This window comes from Chelon labrosus (genome assembly GCF_963514085.1).
Source record: "Chelon labrosus genome assembly, chromosome: 16".
NCBI classification, from domain to species: Eukaryota; Metazoa; Chordata; class Actinopteri; order Mugiliformes; family Mugilidae; genus Chelon; species Chelon labrosus.
In genome coordinates, this window is record NC_140349.1 from 11,252,185 (window position 1) to 11,267,961 (window position 15,777).

The following is a 15,777-nucleotide window of genomic DNA, read 5'->3' on the forward strand; positions in this document are numbered from 1 at the left end:
AAGTAGGGTTTTTTTTGCACAGAAAAGTCCAACTAAATGTTCTCCTATATGAAAAACTGCACAACTATACACCTTTTCTAACTTAAAATGCAGCGTTCTGTTCTTGCCAAACCTCTATTACCACACTGCCTGCAGTCGGCATCAGACCACAGATCTGTAAAGAGACAAATCCATATTGCACAGCAGTGCGCTGTAATCACCTACGGTCCAAGGGCTAACTTAATAAAAAACAGACATGTCTCAGGTTGCTCGCTCGGTAATGCAAATTCTTGGCCTCAAACACCAAACGCCACGGTAGGGCGTAGTAGATGTGTTATTGGTCGGTTAGTTAGAGTCAGGGCAGCCTTTTAATTGTCTGCAGTTGTATACAGAAAAATGATGGATTATGTACATTGTGGGTTTGGGCAGACATCATTTTCCACCATGGCTGTGTGATTGAAGGCTCGAATCGACGGTTCTCCAAATATTTACTGCATAGGGAAATAAAAATGACTGCCTTATTATTAATTTCTTAAACGAGAAGGAATACTAAGTATAGTACGCTCATCAGAAATGAGTTGAGTCATGACTCAACCAGATAACGGGAGTCGTTTGTCTGATAACATCACTTAAATACTACAAACTCTTGGTTTGGATGCCGTTTTATTGATGCTGAATCCCTGCAGATCTCTCGTCAAATCTAGATAAGTTTATCTTCCGCTGTTTGGAGATAACAATAATTATGAATAACATCATGCTTAATTCAACCCATGACGACCTAAGGCGACCTTAAGAAGTATTATATAACCGAACCACTGTTTTAAAACAACCTCCTCCAACTCGCGTCTGGCTCTAAATGTAGAAGCACGTAAGTGTTACACCCTGTCCTAAAGGGACAATGATATGTTGCATCCAAGGTTAGTAAGGCAACGGCGATGGTTGTCACTTAAAGTTTCATTGTCTTCGTAACTTTTTGTACATTTCTACATACTTAAATGGAAACCACAATTGGAGGTTGAGCAACAATCTGCAGCCTCGAATGAATACAATTCTGATCTACCAGTATCAATATCGGTATTTTCCTTTTGTGCTTTCTACAGGTGACGTTGGGTGGCACGCTAATTGGGATCGGCCGAAAGACCTCTGATTGCCAGGGGAACACTAAGTACTTTCGTTGCAAATTCTGCAACTTCACGTACATGGGCAGCAATTCCTTGGAACTTGAACAACATTTCCTGTCCTCACATCCAAACAAAGTCAAAACCCCACCAACCACGCCCCTGCTGGCCACCAATAACCTGCCAACGCACGACAACCAGCTGAAGGGAAGGAGTCCAGTCTTAGACGGGGCGGAACGAGTTGCAGTGCGAGCGGAAGACGATTCCTTGGTGGGGTACTTCATCCCAGTCAGGGCATGTTCAGATTCGTCGGGCTGGACGGGAGAGGCCGGGCGAGGAGCGGTGCAGGCGTATTATTGGTGTAAGTTCTGTAGCTGGAGTTGTGAGTGGTCAGGGGGTTCGGCGAAGCTTTTGGAGCACTTTGAACAAAGACACAGAATGAGTGCGAGCGGTACTATGAGCCCCAACAACTCTAATCCTGGAGGGATGGAGAGAGAAAGAGGAGGAAGAAGAGATGGCGGAGACCACATGGTTTCCAAAAGCCGCAAAGATCAATCATCCAACCCATCCAGCACCAGCCAAGGTACTAAAAATGAAAAGGCATGATTAACTGTGTGGTAGCAAGTTGTGTAGATATTTAAATGGAGTCCAAGATTGATGATTTCTGTTATGACAAAACTGCACGAGTACTACTTTTTTTATTGTTTGTAACACTGACCCCTTTTGAATTCCTGCCCTTGCTTTTCTAACATTTTTTTTTTGTTTTCTGCTTCTAGGAGACCCGAACAGCAGTGATTCAGAAGCAGTCGTGACCAGTTATAATTGCCAGTTGTGCGATTTCCGGTACTCAATGGCCCACAGCGCGGACGTGATCGTAGTAGCACCGTTACTGCTGCACTACCAGCACAACCACTCCATCCACCGCTGCTGCATTCAGCACTGCATGTACTGTCCGCAGGGCCTCTGTCAGCCGCATAAACACCTGGGGGAGGTGAGATTAATGAAACATTCAGTTGTTTATTTGCCTCGTTTGCTTCGCAATTAGAAAGAAAAAATGGTTGTTATTGCGAGCGTGGGGAAAATCAAATGAATTATGTGAATAAGAGTAAATTTTTCCAATTTCTTGCTTAGTTAAAATTCCCTTACTCCTCCCAATCTACCCACGCACACACACTCCCCACCCTCCTTCTTGCCAGCTGCCAAACAGCACAGCTGTTAATAAATCAATATGGTTAACATCCGCAATTGAGGGTGCCATCATTCAGTTAACAACGCTGCTGACTTCCGCCTCAATTTGTGACAAAAGAACCTTATTTTCAGGAATATCTAAAGCATGCAAAGATCCAAACCGCTGTTGCACCCTGACTTTGTTTAATTTGTCTCGATAGGTCTCCCATCCATTCGCTTGTCGGAAATCCACCTGCCCTAAATGCTCTTCAAAGTTTCCTCAGTCTACCAAACAGCAGGACGCCGTTGGTTCAAAACCTGCTACTGCCTCATCACCCAGCATGACCCCTCCTAATCCTAGAGGTGACCCGAGTGTGATTTCTGGTTCGACCTTTCACCCCTCTAACCCTTCTCATCCTGTTGTCACACAAGGTATTTAAAGGCATCAACTGCGCAGGCGCAAACATCAACACATTTGTTCTCTCTTTTAAATGTTTTAGTGGAACGGTCAAACAGCCAATCTTACCTGCTGAGTTTACCACTATCTTGATATTTTTCAAAGTTCCCGTTACAGTATGAACCTTCACTCTTGTCCTGCTTTGCTGATCCTAGGCGTCACCCACTTGTGTGACCAGTGCGCGTTCGCCACCACCGACATTGACGTGTTGCTGCAACACTACGAAAGCTGCCACACCCTGATCAACCTAAAGGGGGCTCCCCCACATGTCAAGGCCGAGGAAGAAGTAGGGGGGGACAAGGAAGGAGGGAGAGGAGGCGCGGGAGAGAGGGAGTACTCGTGTACGAAATGTCACTTCATCACAGAAGTGGAAGAAGAGATTTTTAGACACTACAGGTGAGACAGACGGATCATTCATCTAATAATTTTTGGTTTCTTGATATTACATAGTATTTGCTGTAACGCCATGTTCTTTTCCTCAAGGGTTGACTCCCAGAGGCTTCAGTTCAGTTTTCCCGTCTTTTCTAAAACCCAGGGATTTTGTAGCATGCGTTCACAGTCGGCTGCATAACATGGCTGCACAGATGTGACAGTGTTTTACCCACATAGTCAGTGTTCCAGTTGGAGTCTGTGACTAAATGTCTCTGACGAAAGGCGAGTGTCTAAAAAATTCCATTCTCAAGTCAGGAAGATGACTGAGTATTTCCTGTGATTTGATTTGAAACTCATTTTTTACACTCAATTATCCGGGAAATGTTGATGGCGCACACTCATTTCCAGCAACACTTAAGACATTTAAAGGCGCCATTTAAACATTCACACCTGGGAGCTCTGCAGACGTAATCACATATATTTGTAGTGCGCGGTGCTAATTTGAAGATGAACATGACTCTCTATGATGAGAGTCAAATATCCGGGAATTTTTTTTTTTTCCTTTTTCTCCTGTAGTCTCTTAAAATGTGTCTTTTTATGGCGTATGTTGCTTGGGGTTGGACACTGATTTGTTTTTTTAAATTGCGCATTTGAAGTGGCTGAAGCTGCGGCTCAAACTGTAACCTTCGCTGACATCCACTTAATATATGTTGTCCAGATGCAGCTCTGTTTCTGTTGGCAGTTTTTCACTCTCTGGAGCTCATGTCACTGTCTATTGTCATGGTGAGGCTCAAGTGAGTTTCAGCTACTGGCACTTTTCGAGCTGATCTGGAAATTGGTGTACTTGTCAATTTGTCTAGCGCTTCAAGATCAACACCAGTCCCACTGGTTTATGGATTAGCAGGCACTTGATCCAGTCTTGATATTAAGACCAGGCCACAGAACTAATCTCGTTTTGTTTGAATTTAAATTAATTGACTTTCTATCATACATTTTTAAGCAGTTATCTCCAAAGAGGACAAGCCTGTCGATATGGGACCACAGATTAATACAGTGCTGAGCTTTTCTAATTTCTTTGTTTTCATATGAGTCTTAAAAGGAACATCTGCACTAAACTGCACATACAGATTTCAACGATATATACACCGATCAGGCATAACATTATGACCGCCTTCCTAATATTGTGTAGGTCTCCCTTGTGCCTCCAAAACAGTTGTGACTCATCTGTGAATGGACATGGGCCTTCTGAGGGTGTCCTGTGGTGTCTGGCAACAGGATGGTGTTAGTGGGGGGCTTTGGGTCCTATGGGTTGAGGGAAGAAGCCTCTGTGGATCATCCCACAGATACTGGATCAGTTTGGGATCTGGTGAATTTGGAGGCCAGGTCAACACCTTGTGGTGTTTTTCATGTTTTTGATTTTTTTCCTAAACTGTTTTTGTGCCTGTGTCAGGCTGCATCCTGCTGGGGATGGCTGCTGCCATCAAGGAGTGTCATTGTTATGGGGTGGGGGTGCCTGGTCTGGTCTAGGTGGGTGCTACATGTCTAAGTAACATCCAAACAAATGCCAGGTCCAAAAGTTTCCCAGCAGAACAACACAAGATGGTCAACCTTATCCACTTCACCTGTCAGTGGTCATAATGTTATGCTTGATCCGTGTATATAGGCACTAAATAAGCCATATTCTCAGTTTCACTGATTTATAAAAGACCAGAAAAGACTGCACAGCCAATTGGTTGCCTACACAGACGGGCATAGAAACACACACAGACGCACACAGAGGCAGCAAATGATAGAGAAAGAGTTAGAGTGAGTTAGGGTGGGAAAGGCAGAGAGGAGTGGTGTGGGAAAGTTTGGGCAAACGAGACTGGAGATAGCTGTGTGTCATGTTTTTCACTATTTTAAGTATTGATCTAAACTGCTGATCTGAAAGGCTTATTGAGATATGTTCCCAAACAAACTCACATTACCAAAAATACAGTCTGACAGCTATTTGAGCAACGTTTCTGCACTAATCAGCTGCAAATATTTCAAAGTGCGATTGCGTTTGAGAACAGAGAGAGAGAGAGAGAGAGAGAGGGAGAGAGAAATGGAAGACTAAGAGAGGCCGAGAGGAAAGTGGAGAGAAGGAGGAGAGAGGGTGACAAAGCAGAGTTTGGAGGGGTTTTAACAGTCCACTCACGTCCTTAACAAAATCTAAGCTCTGAATCTTGGAGCTCAAATCAAATAAAAGTGAAATAAAGCCAGAAAGTTTCACGCTACCTTTTAAAATCAACCAAACCTAAAGGGATTCCAAGGCCAAGTTTTAGAAAACAAAATTCTGGATTTAATTATACGGTGTCTACAACAAAGGCCTGTGGTATAATGGGGGGGAGACCAGCTAAAAGAAACTAATCAATATGTAAAAGTAACTTTTACACCTCACCTATGCACTTACCTATTGTATCTCCAAGAGACATTGTGATCACTAAGAATGTGTAGTAGTTTAACTATGTTCAAGCTCACTGACCAGACAATGCAAAATGTGTGTTTTTGTGAACATATGCATACGTTCATATGCAGCTTATTTTTAAGTGCTGCTACGCAACACTGACATTTCTTTATGTTATTATTAACAGAAAGCAACACAAATGCAAATCTGTGCAAATCCAAAGACGGTGTTATGTAGTGAGTTTCCAAATGAATTCCTTATATTATTGAGATACATGTCTTCTCAAATGAATAACCCCTTTAATAAAATAAATCAATACACATTGTATGTAGTGTATAGATATGCAAAATTTGCATTCAAGTGCAGTACTACTGATGGTTGTGGAAGGCACAAGCTTCAAAAAATCTCCAACAAGTGTCAGTTTCACGAATCATCATCTCATCTCTTATGAAAATACTACCATTTTTACAACATTATGATGCCGTTAGCTAAATTCAGTCATCATTCTGTCAGTGTGAAGTTGCTCCTTTTGAAAATAAATTCATTATTAAGCAGATATTGGGCCAGAAAGAGAGATGTCTTTGCGAGTATGCCTCTCAGTACGGTCCACCCCTCGCTCCGCCCCAGCTCCTCCCTGTCATCCCAGATGGTGATGTCTAAATGCCAAACATTAGACTTCAAAGCGGTAGTCCACAAATAATCGGTGACGTCTTTGCGGCTACGTCCATCTTCGATATACAGTCTAGGGTAGGGGTGCCCGCACTAGTCAAGGCAATAGTCTTGAGTTGTTGTTGTTGAAGTTGGGCATGGTTGCGGATGTGTGCCGCTGAACTGAGGGCATATCTACCTGCAACGCCTTCGTGATCTACCCGTCGATCGTGATCGCCGTATTGGGCACCCCTGGTCTAGGGATTAGTGAAAATAACACACAAAACAATTATTCAAGGACAACTTAAAATACTTCACTCTTTCAAACTGCTTTAATATAGTGTTGTCTTTGATTTATTTCATGCGTTTTGTTTGTTTTAGTATTCAGTCTGAGATCGATGCAGCTGTTGACAGTGTTCGGGGGGAAGGTGGATTGGATCAGTTCATGTGTAGAATGACTGATACAAACTTTATTTATCATAGGTGTGGTGTGTGTGAGAGAGAAACGGTGAGTGCACCAGTCCTTGTCTGTGTGGCGATGACAGAGGCCACGTGTTTTTGTTAAGCATCTGGAGCCATTTTAGTCCATCAAGTAGAAGACATTTTCACAAATTCATACAAATATTTTGACCCTTTAAATCAGCTGGAGATGCTTCAACCAGTCTTTGGTCAGGTTTTTTTTGTAGTATAGATTATATTACCAGATGTATTTTTAATATTTGTGTGGGGGTGAATTTCTTATTGTGTGTATGTACGTTTTAATGCCTTGTTTTTGTTTTTCCTGCACAAAGAGTTGTTATGGCGGAGTTGAAAGCAGACACCAGAGGCGTTAGAGATGCGAGAACACAAAAATTAGACTTTGATTATTTATTTTTTTTATGCTTTCAGTGACATTTTTTTGCATATTTCTGTTGTAAAACACTCTCTGCTGTGTGGAAGCAGCAAGAAGTCACTGCTGAGAAAATCCCAAGTGAACGTGACGGCAAGCTTTGAGCAAATTACTGCTTTAGAAGGACATTTGAGTGAAACAAGTGAAGGAATCAAAGTTTGGTTCAAAGTCACTTCTCTCTCAAGATTGCATCCAGAACTTTTGTAAAATCTTTTTCTCAGCATGATCCATGCATACAGCAGCCAGATATATTCGCAGGAGAGACGATACACTAGTATATGTTTATTCATGTATGTATTGACATCAGCTTGTTAATATTTTTCCTATATGTTTAATGTAAATTAGCTTCCCAAGGGCCGTTGTAAACCACAGTCTAGGCCCCTATTATAGGTGGTTGATTGATTTCGTTGGCCCGCACAAGAAGAACCATCAAAACTGTTGTCTGAGCCAGGAAAAAGCCTGATGTTGTGTACCTTATATATGGCCGGTCATTCAAGGCCGTGCCAACAGGAAATGAAGGTGGTTTGTTGATGGGTGATTCAGTTCTTGTCATTCGGATTCATTTATGTTCCTCGCCATTTTTAGGTAATTCATTTTGATTTAGTGGAACACTGAGTCACTTCTTGGCCACGGGCGCAGTGAAACTCTACCTGAGTGGTTGGAGGAAGTCAGGCAGGGGCTAATGCACTTTAGTCAGTTCAGGGGATGGATTTTCTTCAAACTGTGAGAAATGAAAGATTTTCTAAAAAAAAAATTGAATAAATGTGACAAGCAATCAGAATGAAGGCTTTTTACATATTAAATTAACCTATTTAACGATGACCGGACTCTTGAAAGAAGATGAAACTAGCTAATTACCGTCACGTTTTGTATATCTCATAGTGAATTATAATCCTATTTTTCAAAAAGTCAGATTAAATTATTTATGTTTTAGTAGTATGAAACAAGATTCATGGGTAATTCACTCACTCCTTTTTTTCTCTCTGTAGGCGTGTCCACGCATGTTGCCGATGTCGACGCTGTGACTTCACAGCTCCAGATTCATCTGCCCTCCTCGACCATTTTAACTCCGCCCACTGTCATGACTCCTCTCCATCATTAGGCTCCTTGCCCACCTCACTGACACCTTCGCTAACGCTCTCAGCCAACGGCTGCTCAGCTCCCTCCACTTTAGCCATCAAAGAGGAGAGCAAGGGAGATATTCGCCTCCTCTACTCCCTTGCGCCGCCTGAGGGACGTTTGGCAGAAGGAGGAAGGGAAGATACAAGCAGCGTGGTTAAAAGCGAGGGAGGTGAGGAGAAAGAAAGAGAGCGGGAGAAGGGCTGGGTTCTTGGTGAGACGAGAGGACTTGGAGAAAGAGGAGGTGAGCAGGCCCATGGTTTACTCTGGGTGCCCAAGGAGCGAATGGGCCCTGAAAGAGGAAGTGGGAGCCCTTCTCTTTTCCCTTCCCCCCTCTCAATGTCTTTCGTTTCAGCCAATCACGAGGCCTCGCAGCAGAAGAGAGGCGTGTCTTCACCTAGCATGGTTTACCTGGGAGACACCAAGTCCTTTTTGGGAGATACCAAGCCATTTTTGGGAGATGCCAAGCTGTATGGAGGCGGAAGAGCAGGAGGAGCTGGTGCAGGCGGAGGAGGAGGAGGAGGAGGAGGAGGAGGGGGCGAAAAGCAGAGCCAGATGCCCCCCCAGCAGTATACAGGAGGAGGTGGAGGGAGTGGAGGTGCAGGAGGACAGGAGGGGAAGGGAGGAGCCACAAAAGAAGAGTCCCAATCCCTGCTTAGGGTAAGGTTCAACAAGCCTCACCTCTACTCTCCTTTCCTCTCTTTCTCTTGTGTAGCCTAATCGTTCTTCTTTGTCTCATTTACGCCCTGACTGACTGAGAGCATTAGTTGCCAGTGTGCTTCTATTAATACACTTTCACCACTAATTAATCTCTCCGTTGAATCACATGTTAGGTCTCATTCATCGAGCCGCTACCGCTGAAACCAGTTCTTCTGTAGCACTTATAGGGCTTGTGCAGGTACAAGTTAGCCAACAAAAGTGTGTGAATAAGTGCCCCCTCTTACTTGCGTGTTGTTCATATCTGTTTCTGCCCTTGTGCATATGATTCCATGACATAAGTTCCTTTCCCATGAGCTGCATTCGTCAGTTTTTTTTCTTTCTTAAATTATATTTTAAACACACAACACTGAAAAACTTGCCTGTTACCCCGGCAACGGGGCAGCCAACTGAGAGTTCCCATGGTTACCACCTGTCAGTCAGTTCCCATAGCCTACTTTGTGGACCACAATGCTTTTCACTTCACCGTGATGTCATGGACTGGCAGGAACAGATTGTGGTTTGCTAGCGCCGCAGAGCTTATTGACTATGATCACATTAGATCAGAATAGACTGAACTCTCTCTCTCTCTCTCTCTCTCTCTGTGTGTGTGTGTGTGTGTGTGTGTGTGTGTGTGTGTGTGTGTGCGTGCGTGCGTGTGTGTGTGTGTGTTTGTCGGGGCGCACTGACATGGGTGCATGTAAGTGGTAGCATTGAGTGCGAGAGTGTGTGCGCGCACATATCAGTGTGTGAGTCGAGTGTATGGCCTCTTTGTACAAGTCGTGGTTTGGCCTGTTGCATGTGTGCATGCATGTGCATTGGTGTGTGTGTGAGAGGTGTTGGCAGTAACTTGGCAGACTGGGTTGGGTGGGGCAGCAAGAGGTTTACTCATTATCGTGGGTGGGGCAGCGTGTCTCTGAGAAAGCGGGAGACCGAAAGACAGAGAGAGAGAGAGAGAGAGAGAGAGAGAGACTGCAAGCGTGAGAGAGAAAGGGAGGAAGATTGAGATGAGGACAGGAAGATAAGGAGAGTCAGTCGCCGGAAGTGTTTTAAAAAGTTAACCCTTCAGAGTTAAAGAGAGTCAAGAGACTTGGAGGTGTCAGTGTTCCAGTCTTTATGCTAAGCTAAGGAAAGCTAACTAACTGTTGAACAATTCTCTATAAAGTCTGATTGATATTTTATATGTTATTAGCTTCTTGCATTAGCTGAATTGATCATCAAGTGGAAATATTATCTGTTGCATTGCTTTGTTCACTTTCTTTTATGGATTTAAACACGTAGCTCTCTTTATACTCTCCATGTCTGTGGGTTCATGTAGACTCCACGCTCCAGCTGCATTGGTAAAAACATCTGCTTACTTGAAAACGTCTGGAATCCGTCCGTGTTGCCTTAAGATGTTAATATGTTCCATGAGAGAGACATGTGGGGGGAAACTGTGAAGGTGAGAATAAGATCAGAGGGTGAGAAGCGACAAACAATTTATTAGAGGAGAGGCTGAACGTGGCTGGTTGCTTAAATAGCTCCGGAAAATATAGCAGCGCGTGCGGCGATCTTTCTTTTTTCTGTCACAACACAATATTTATTCTCAGTTTCCATGGCATGCACTGTCACACACGCAAATATACCACACACACACACACACACACACACACACACACACAGAGGATGGGGTTGACTCATCACTGGGCAGAGTTAGGGAGAGGCACTAATGCAAAGGATCATCTGAAATAGCTTAGTACACACACGTATTATAACACACACACACACACACACACACACACACACACACACACACACAAATGCTCGGTTCAGTTTAAATGCGGCCCTTGACATGACGGGGCAGATTTGGTGGAGGTGAATCTGTCTGAAACGCAAATTAACTCTTTAAATAGAATTAACGAGGGAGAGCTGGAAATACAGGACGCAATGGAAGCAAAGGATTAAACAGAGACAAAAGCTGAAACCAACGGCCAAATTAATGTTTCATCTCCACCCTCGTGCGTTTACCTGTATTCTTTATGAGCTTGTGTGTGTATGTGTGTGTGTGGTTCTGCGCTCGCTTACGTTTCCCCTCATCCTCACTCCCTCGTTCTTTCCATTCTCCGTCGCATCGATCTGCCTCTCCCCTTTTTCGTTTCATTCTTTTTCTTTCATTTCCCTTCTTTTCCTCAAAGGACAACTCACCTGATACGCGGGAGATCGATATACGCACGCACACATAAATAAGCTTTCCGGCATGCACACACCCACACTCTGGCATAAACAGGCACGCAGTTGTTAGTATTCTGGTATGTGAGGCATTTTGCTTTGTAGAAGGGAGAGAATATTTTCTTTTGAGAGGCCTGATCTATAATTGCTGCACGGTGTTTCCTTGTTGAGACATTGCCCCACTATTGGCTTTGTTTTCATGGTGATTTATTACATTGAGGAATTTTCTCACTCTGAAGTTTTATTTTCGGTTTGACTGACCGTATGAGACAGGGACAGAAAGCGTACGAGGTTTAGGGATGAAATTAAAGTAAAAGCCCGGGTTGACGTTTTAGTTTATAAATGGAACGAGACAGGCTTTGAGTAATGGTGGTTTTTCGAGTTAAGTAGGGCTGAGAAAGGTCCGCCTCTGAGCCAAACATATGTGCGCGCATGTAGATATACCCTAACATATGTGGACCGACCCAACATTTAGATCGTCTAATAAATTCCAGATTGTGTTTTTCGAAGGGAATTCCACCTCAAGGACACAAGAGAAGACGAAGTGACGCAAGCGGAGGAGAGGGGAGAAACTGCGGACCGGGCCTTAGAGACGCAATGTAATTGCGTTCGTCTTATGTGGCCATGATACTGTACTCAAACGTGAACCTCTTGAGGTTTTAAAACTCCCGTGCGTGACATTAAATTCCATGTGAATCAAGAGACAGACAGAAAAAAAAAATAAAAAAATTGGAGAGACAGACTCGGAGAGATAAACGGACATGTGTGCTTTCAGCAGATCAGAGAAGAGTTTCATTAAAGTTCCTCTCGTTTACATTTCTGCCCGACGGAGCTAATTATGTTTAAACGGCACACACACACACACACACACACACACACACACACACACACACACACACACACACACACAGCTTCATTTCCATAAAGTTCTCATTACTTCGTGTCCTTTTTCCCTTCTTGCTTCGTTCCTCGTGCGTGTCGGCGTACATGTGTATCTGTGTGACTGTGTGCGTTTCTTCTGCCCGTGCACTTAATTACACTATGTGCGATCTGCATTTACATTCTGTTTGTGCGTTTAGCGAGGAAATTAGAGAATGAATTTAACGTATTTTCTGTACTCATAATTTAACATCACTTTATATCCGCCACAGGAAATTATGGAGCTTACGTTTGAGTCTGCGTGTGTGTGACACTGCGTTTATGTGCCTAATGCGTTTTGAAAAACAAAACAGGAAAACTTTAGTGACTTTACCTGTAGTTTGTGTTATTATGTGCTGTGAATATTATCTTTCACTTTATTATAGCTCTCTCTGCCAGTATGCTTTGCACTCGGTACAAATTCCTTGTTACAGCAACTGCTTCAAAATGCCTTTAATGTATACTGTTTCGTCTTCTCTCGTTTGGATCTGTATTCTTTTATTGCTTTGTAACGTAACATCAGCAGTCTCAAAAAGGGCTTTAAAAATAAAACACTGAAGCTATTTGCTCTAAAAGCTTGAAATGTTTAAGTAAGAAAGAAACAAGTGGAAAAACTCATGGACCTCAGGGATCAGCTATTATTGTTACGAATGTACAATATATATAATATCGTTCCTATATATTGAGGAACGACTCAAAAAACATGAAAAACAGCACAAGGTGTTGACCTGGCCTCCAAATTCACTAGATCCCAAACTGATCAGGTATCAGTGGGATGCACTGGAGCAAGCTTGATCCACAGAGGCCCCTCTCCTCAACCCATAGGACCCAAGGGCCCCCACTAACAACATCCTGTTACCAGACACCACAGGACACCCTCAGAAGGCCCATGTCTATTCACAGATGAGTCACAAATGTTTTGTAGGCAAAACAGACTCAAAAGAATCTTTTCTAAAATGTATTATCATAGTGAGGTTGCAAATAATGATATTATTGTCTTCGTCAAACCTTCGTCGCGTGTCTTTGATGACTTGTTTTTCCAACCATACACGTGTAGCCTCTGGCTAAATACCTTCACGCTTCGAGATAGGTAATTCTTCCCTCAGGTTTCATTAAAATGTAGCAAGACAAGAGACAAGATGGCATTAATAAAAGAACGGCATTCAAACCTCAGACGGTGGGAGGTGATAAAGACATATTGATGGAAATGTGACATTTCTGTTAGTTTCATCCAGCCGTTTCCACACAGATGAATGAAAAGGATTCTAACGATGATTCAAAATGATCGTGGTCAGCTCAGATAATCGCAATCAGACAATCTCAGTCAGGACCATTTTAGTCAAAGGAGCTTTATTTGCATTAGCAGTAATTAGTCTTGGCGGCATGGCTCTGTTCTGAGACCTCCCTACCCTTCCATGTTCCTACACAGAAAGCCTAAGGCAGGGAGAGCAGTAGCAAAAACTCCCCCCACCCACCCCCCGGAAACAGAACAGAGGAGGCATCAGTGACACAGAAATGACACTGATCGAGGCAGACACAGCTTGAAGGAGGTGCTGGGTCGGAGGTTGGTTGCAGAGCATCTTGCAGGCAGAGGAAAGAGCAAGTGTAGGCAAGTTAAAGCAGCTTTAAATAAGGCGCCCTGGAGGAGATTTGCCTATGGACGCCTCATCTGAGCTGTCAGCTGGTGTAGCTTGTAAGTCGAGGTTGACTCCACGGCCTGTCTGAGTAACACTGTTGTTAATAATTGAGAAACAACAAACTGCCACACAGAATCAGCAAACATATGTTAATGTGACAAGCTCTGACCAGTTTGTTCTTTAGCTTCAGTATTGTTGAACATTTAGGGATACTAGCAAAAATGTGTGTGGGACTCATGGAGGCCAGTAATGTTCAGACAATTTCATAGCGCTGGCAGTACATAATGATTGGTATCTACTCATCTTGGTTATCTAATTTCTTTATTTTTCCTCAGTGTGACAGACATCCATTGCGATGCCTGCCTCCAGCAGCTATTATTCATCAATAGAGCAGTGTAGTTGAGAGCAGCCGTGGCTCAAAGGCACATTTCCTTCAAACATCTTTATAAAATTCAAGGATCTTCATGTGAAGACTGTAAGCGTCCTATGTATTGTGCCTTATGGGAAGGGTGAAAAGAGCAGCCTTTATTCTGTGCATTCGTGTGCCTGCATCAGAAAAAGGGAAACCATACTGGTATTCATCCAATCTCTCTCTCGCTCTCCCTCTCACACTCAGACTGAGTTGTCTGTTCTAGGCTGTTCGGTTTGTTTGTGTAGCAGTCACATTTCCCATCAGGACACAGACTCAAATAAACACAGCCATGCTGGAAAGAAGAAAAAAAAATAAAAAAATCCAAGTGTCTGTCTGTGTGTGTGTTTGCGTGTGGTAATGTGCCGAGCGCATAAAGTCCAGGCTGTGTTTAATGTAACAGAAACATAATCAGACAACCGGTTTGCTGTAACTCTGACCCGCGTCTGCTTGTGTGTCTTTCTGCGGGAGATAACCTCATGCGCGTACGTCTCTTTGTGCGAGTTTCGTTCTGGAAGTGTGTCACAGTCACGACCCATGTGTGGCTTTACGCTGTGTGACCGTCCACAGCGGTCTCATTGTCTGCTAGGAATATTACGTTTGGCTTCGTAAAACAAATTACACCATTTAGACCCATTCTGGTTGTTCCACACACACGCCACGCTCACACACATAAACACACTGAGGCTGACGACGTGGAGCAGGAAGGTGACAGCTTGGCGTTTTTGACTCAAATTAGGCTTATTTGCTTGACTATACCTTGGCTCATGTTTGGATGATTATCCTCTATTCGTGTGTTCTCTCTGATTGACTAATGTTCAATCTGAACGTGTCTGGGAAACACATTGCGACTTCTACTTCTGAAAGTGTAAAGCCAGTCGTCAGTCGCAGCAAAGTCCACTAAATTGACTTTTAAATCCTAGGGTTTGGCTGTCGTGGTTCTTTTTCTTTGGGATACTTTTTTGGCAGCAGGGCAGCGAAGGGATTAGTCTGATGTCCCTAAACTAGAAAGTTTAGGCTAATATCCATGTGCCTGACAAGCCTCCACTGCTAACGTGTCTTTGTCCTGCTGCTTGGGTTATAGATAGAACTTCCTGCGAAAGGTAGGCATCAAGATGAGGCGTCACTCCTCCTGGAGTCGCCGCAGTATTTTAAAAAAGACTTTCCTGTGATTGTCTAAGCTTTACTGGCACTCAGTGGACTGTCCCATTTAGAACGTACCACTTGCCTCTGGCGCAGAAGAAGGAAAACCGTAAAGTGTTCGGATCTTTTTTTTTTTTTTTGCACAGATTAAGTATGATTGTACAAGAATGTTGATCTAAAATGATTTACAGAGCAAACAGAACCGACCGAGGTTTTTTTTTTTTTTTTTTTTTTCTGTATTCTGCAGTTTACATCTCATAATGTCGTGTAATGTGATATAATGAGTTTGACTTGGGCCTAACAGGCTGTCTGCTCGCATATCTTCTCAACGCCGTGAGTATTTCATTCGTTCGGACACATGTCGCTTACACACACACGGCCTTTTCATTGGTTCGGCCGGACGCCCATGACACACATGTTCCACCCTCCCCACCAGTGAACCGACCAGGTGTTTTTCATCATGTTGACATGGCAACGGTAAAACACAGTGGTTATTTTAGCTCCTAGCTGTAATTTAGACGTTTACATCAATTACTGTTACAATCAACTTACACACACACACGCACACATATATATACACACTACTGGT

General features: G+C 43.4%; 1 protein-coding gene across 2 annotated transcripts in view; it reads left to right on the forward strand.

Moving 5' to 3' along the window:
- The window catches only part of trps1 (trichorhinophalangeal syndrome I), a 112,733-nt gene that overhangs the window by 53,352 nt on the left and 43,604 nt on the right, over positions 1-15,777 (forward strand). For both annotated transcript variants that reach the window (XM_084563339.1, XM_084563338.1), the window contains exons 5-9: positions 1,080-1,680; positions 1,874-2,088; positions 2,486-2,696; positions 2,877-3,117; positions 8,048-8,837. In XM_084563339.1, coding sequence (XP_084419465.1) covers positions 1,080-1,680; positions 1,874-2,088; positions 2,486-2,696; positions 2,877-3,117; positions 8,048-8,837 — 2,058 coding nt within the window. The remainder of the gene's footprint in view (positions 1-1,079; positions 1,681-1,873; positions 2,089-2,485; positions 2,697-2,876; positions 3,118-8,047; positions 8,838-15,777) is intronic.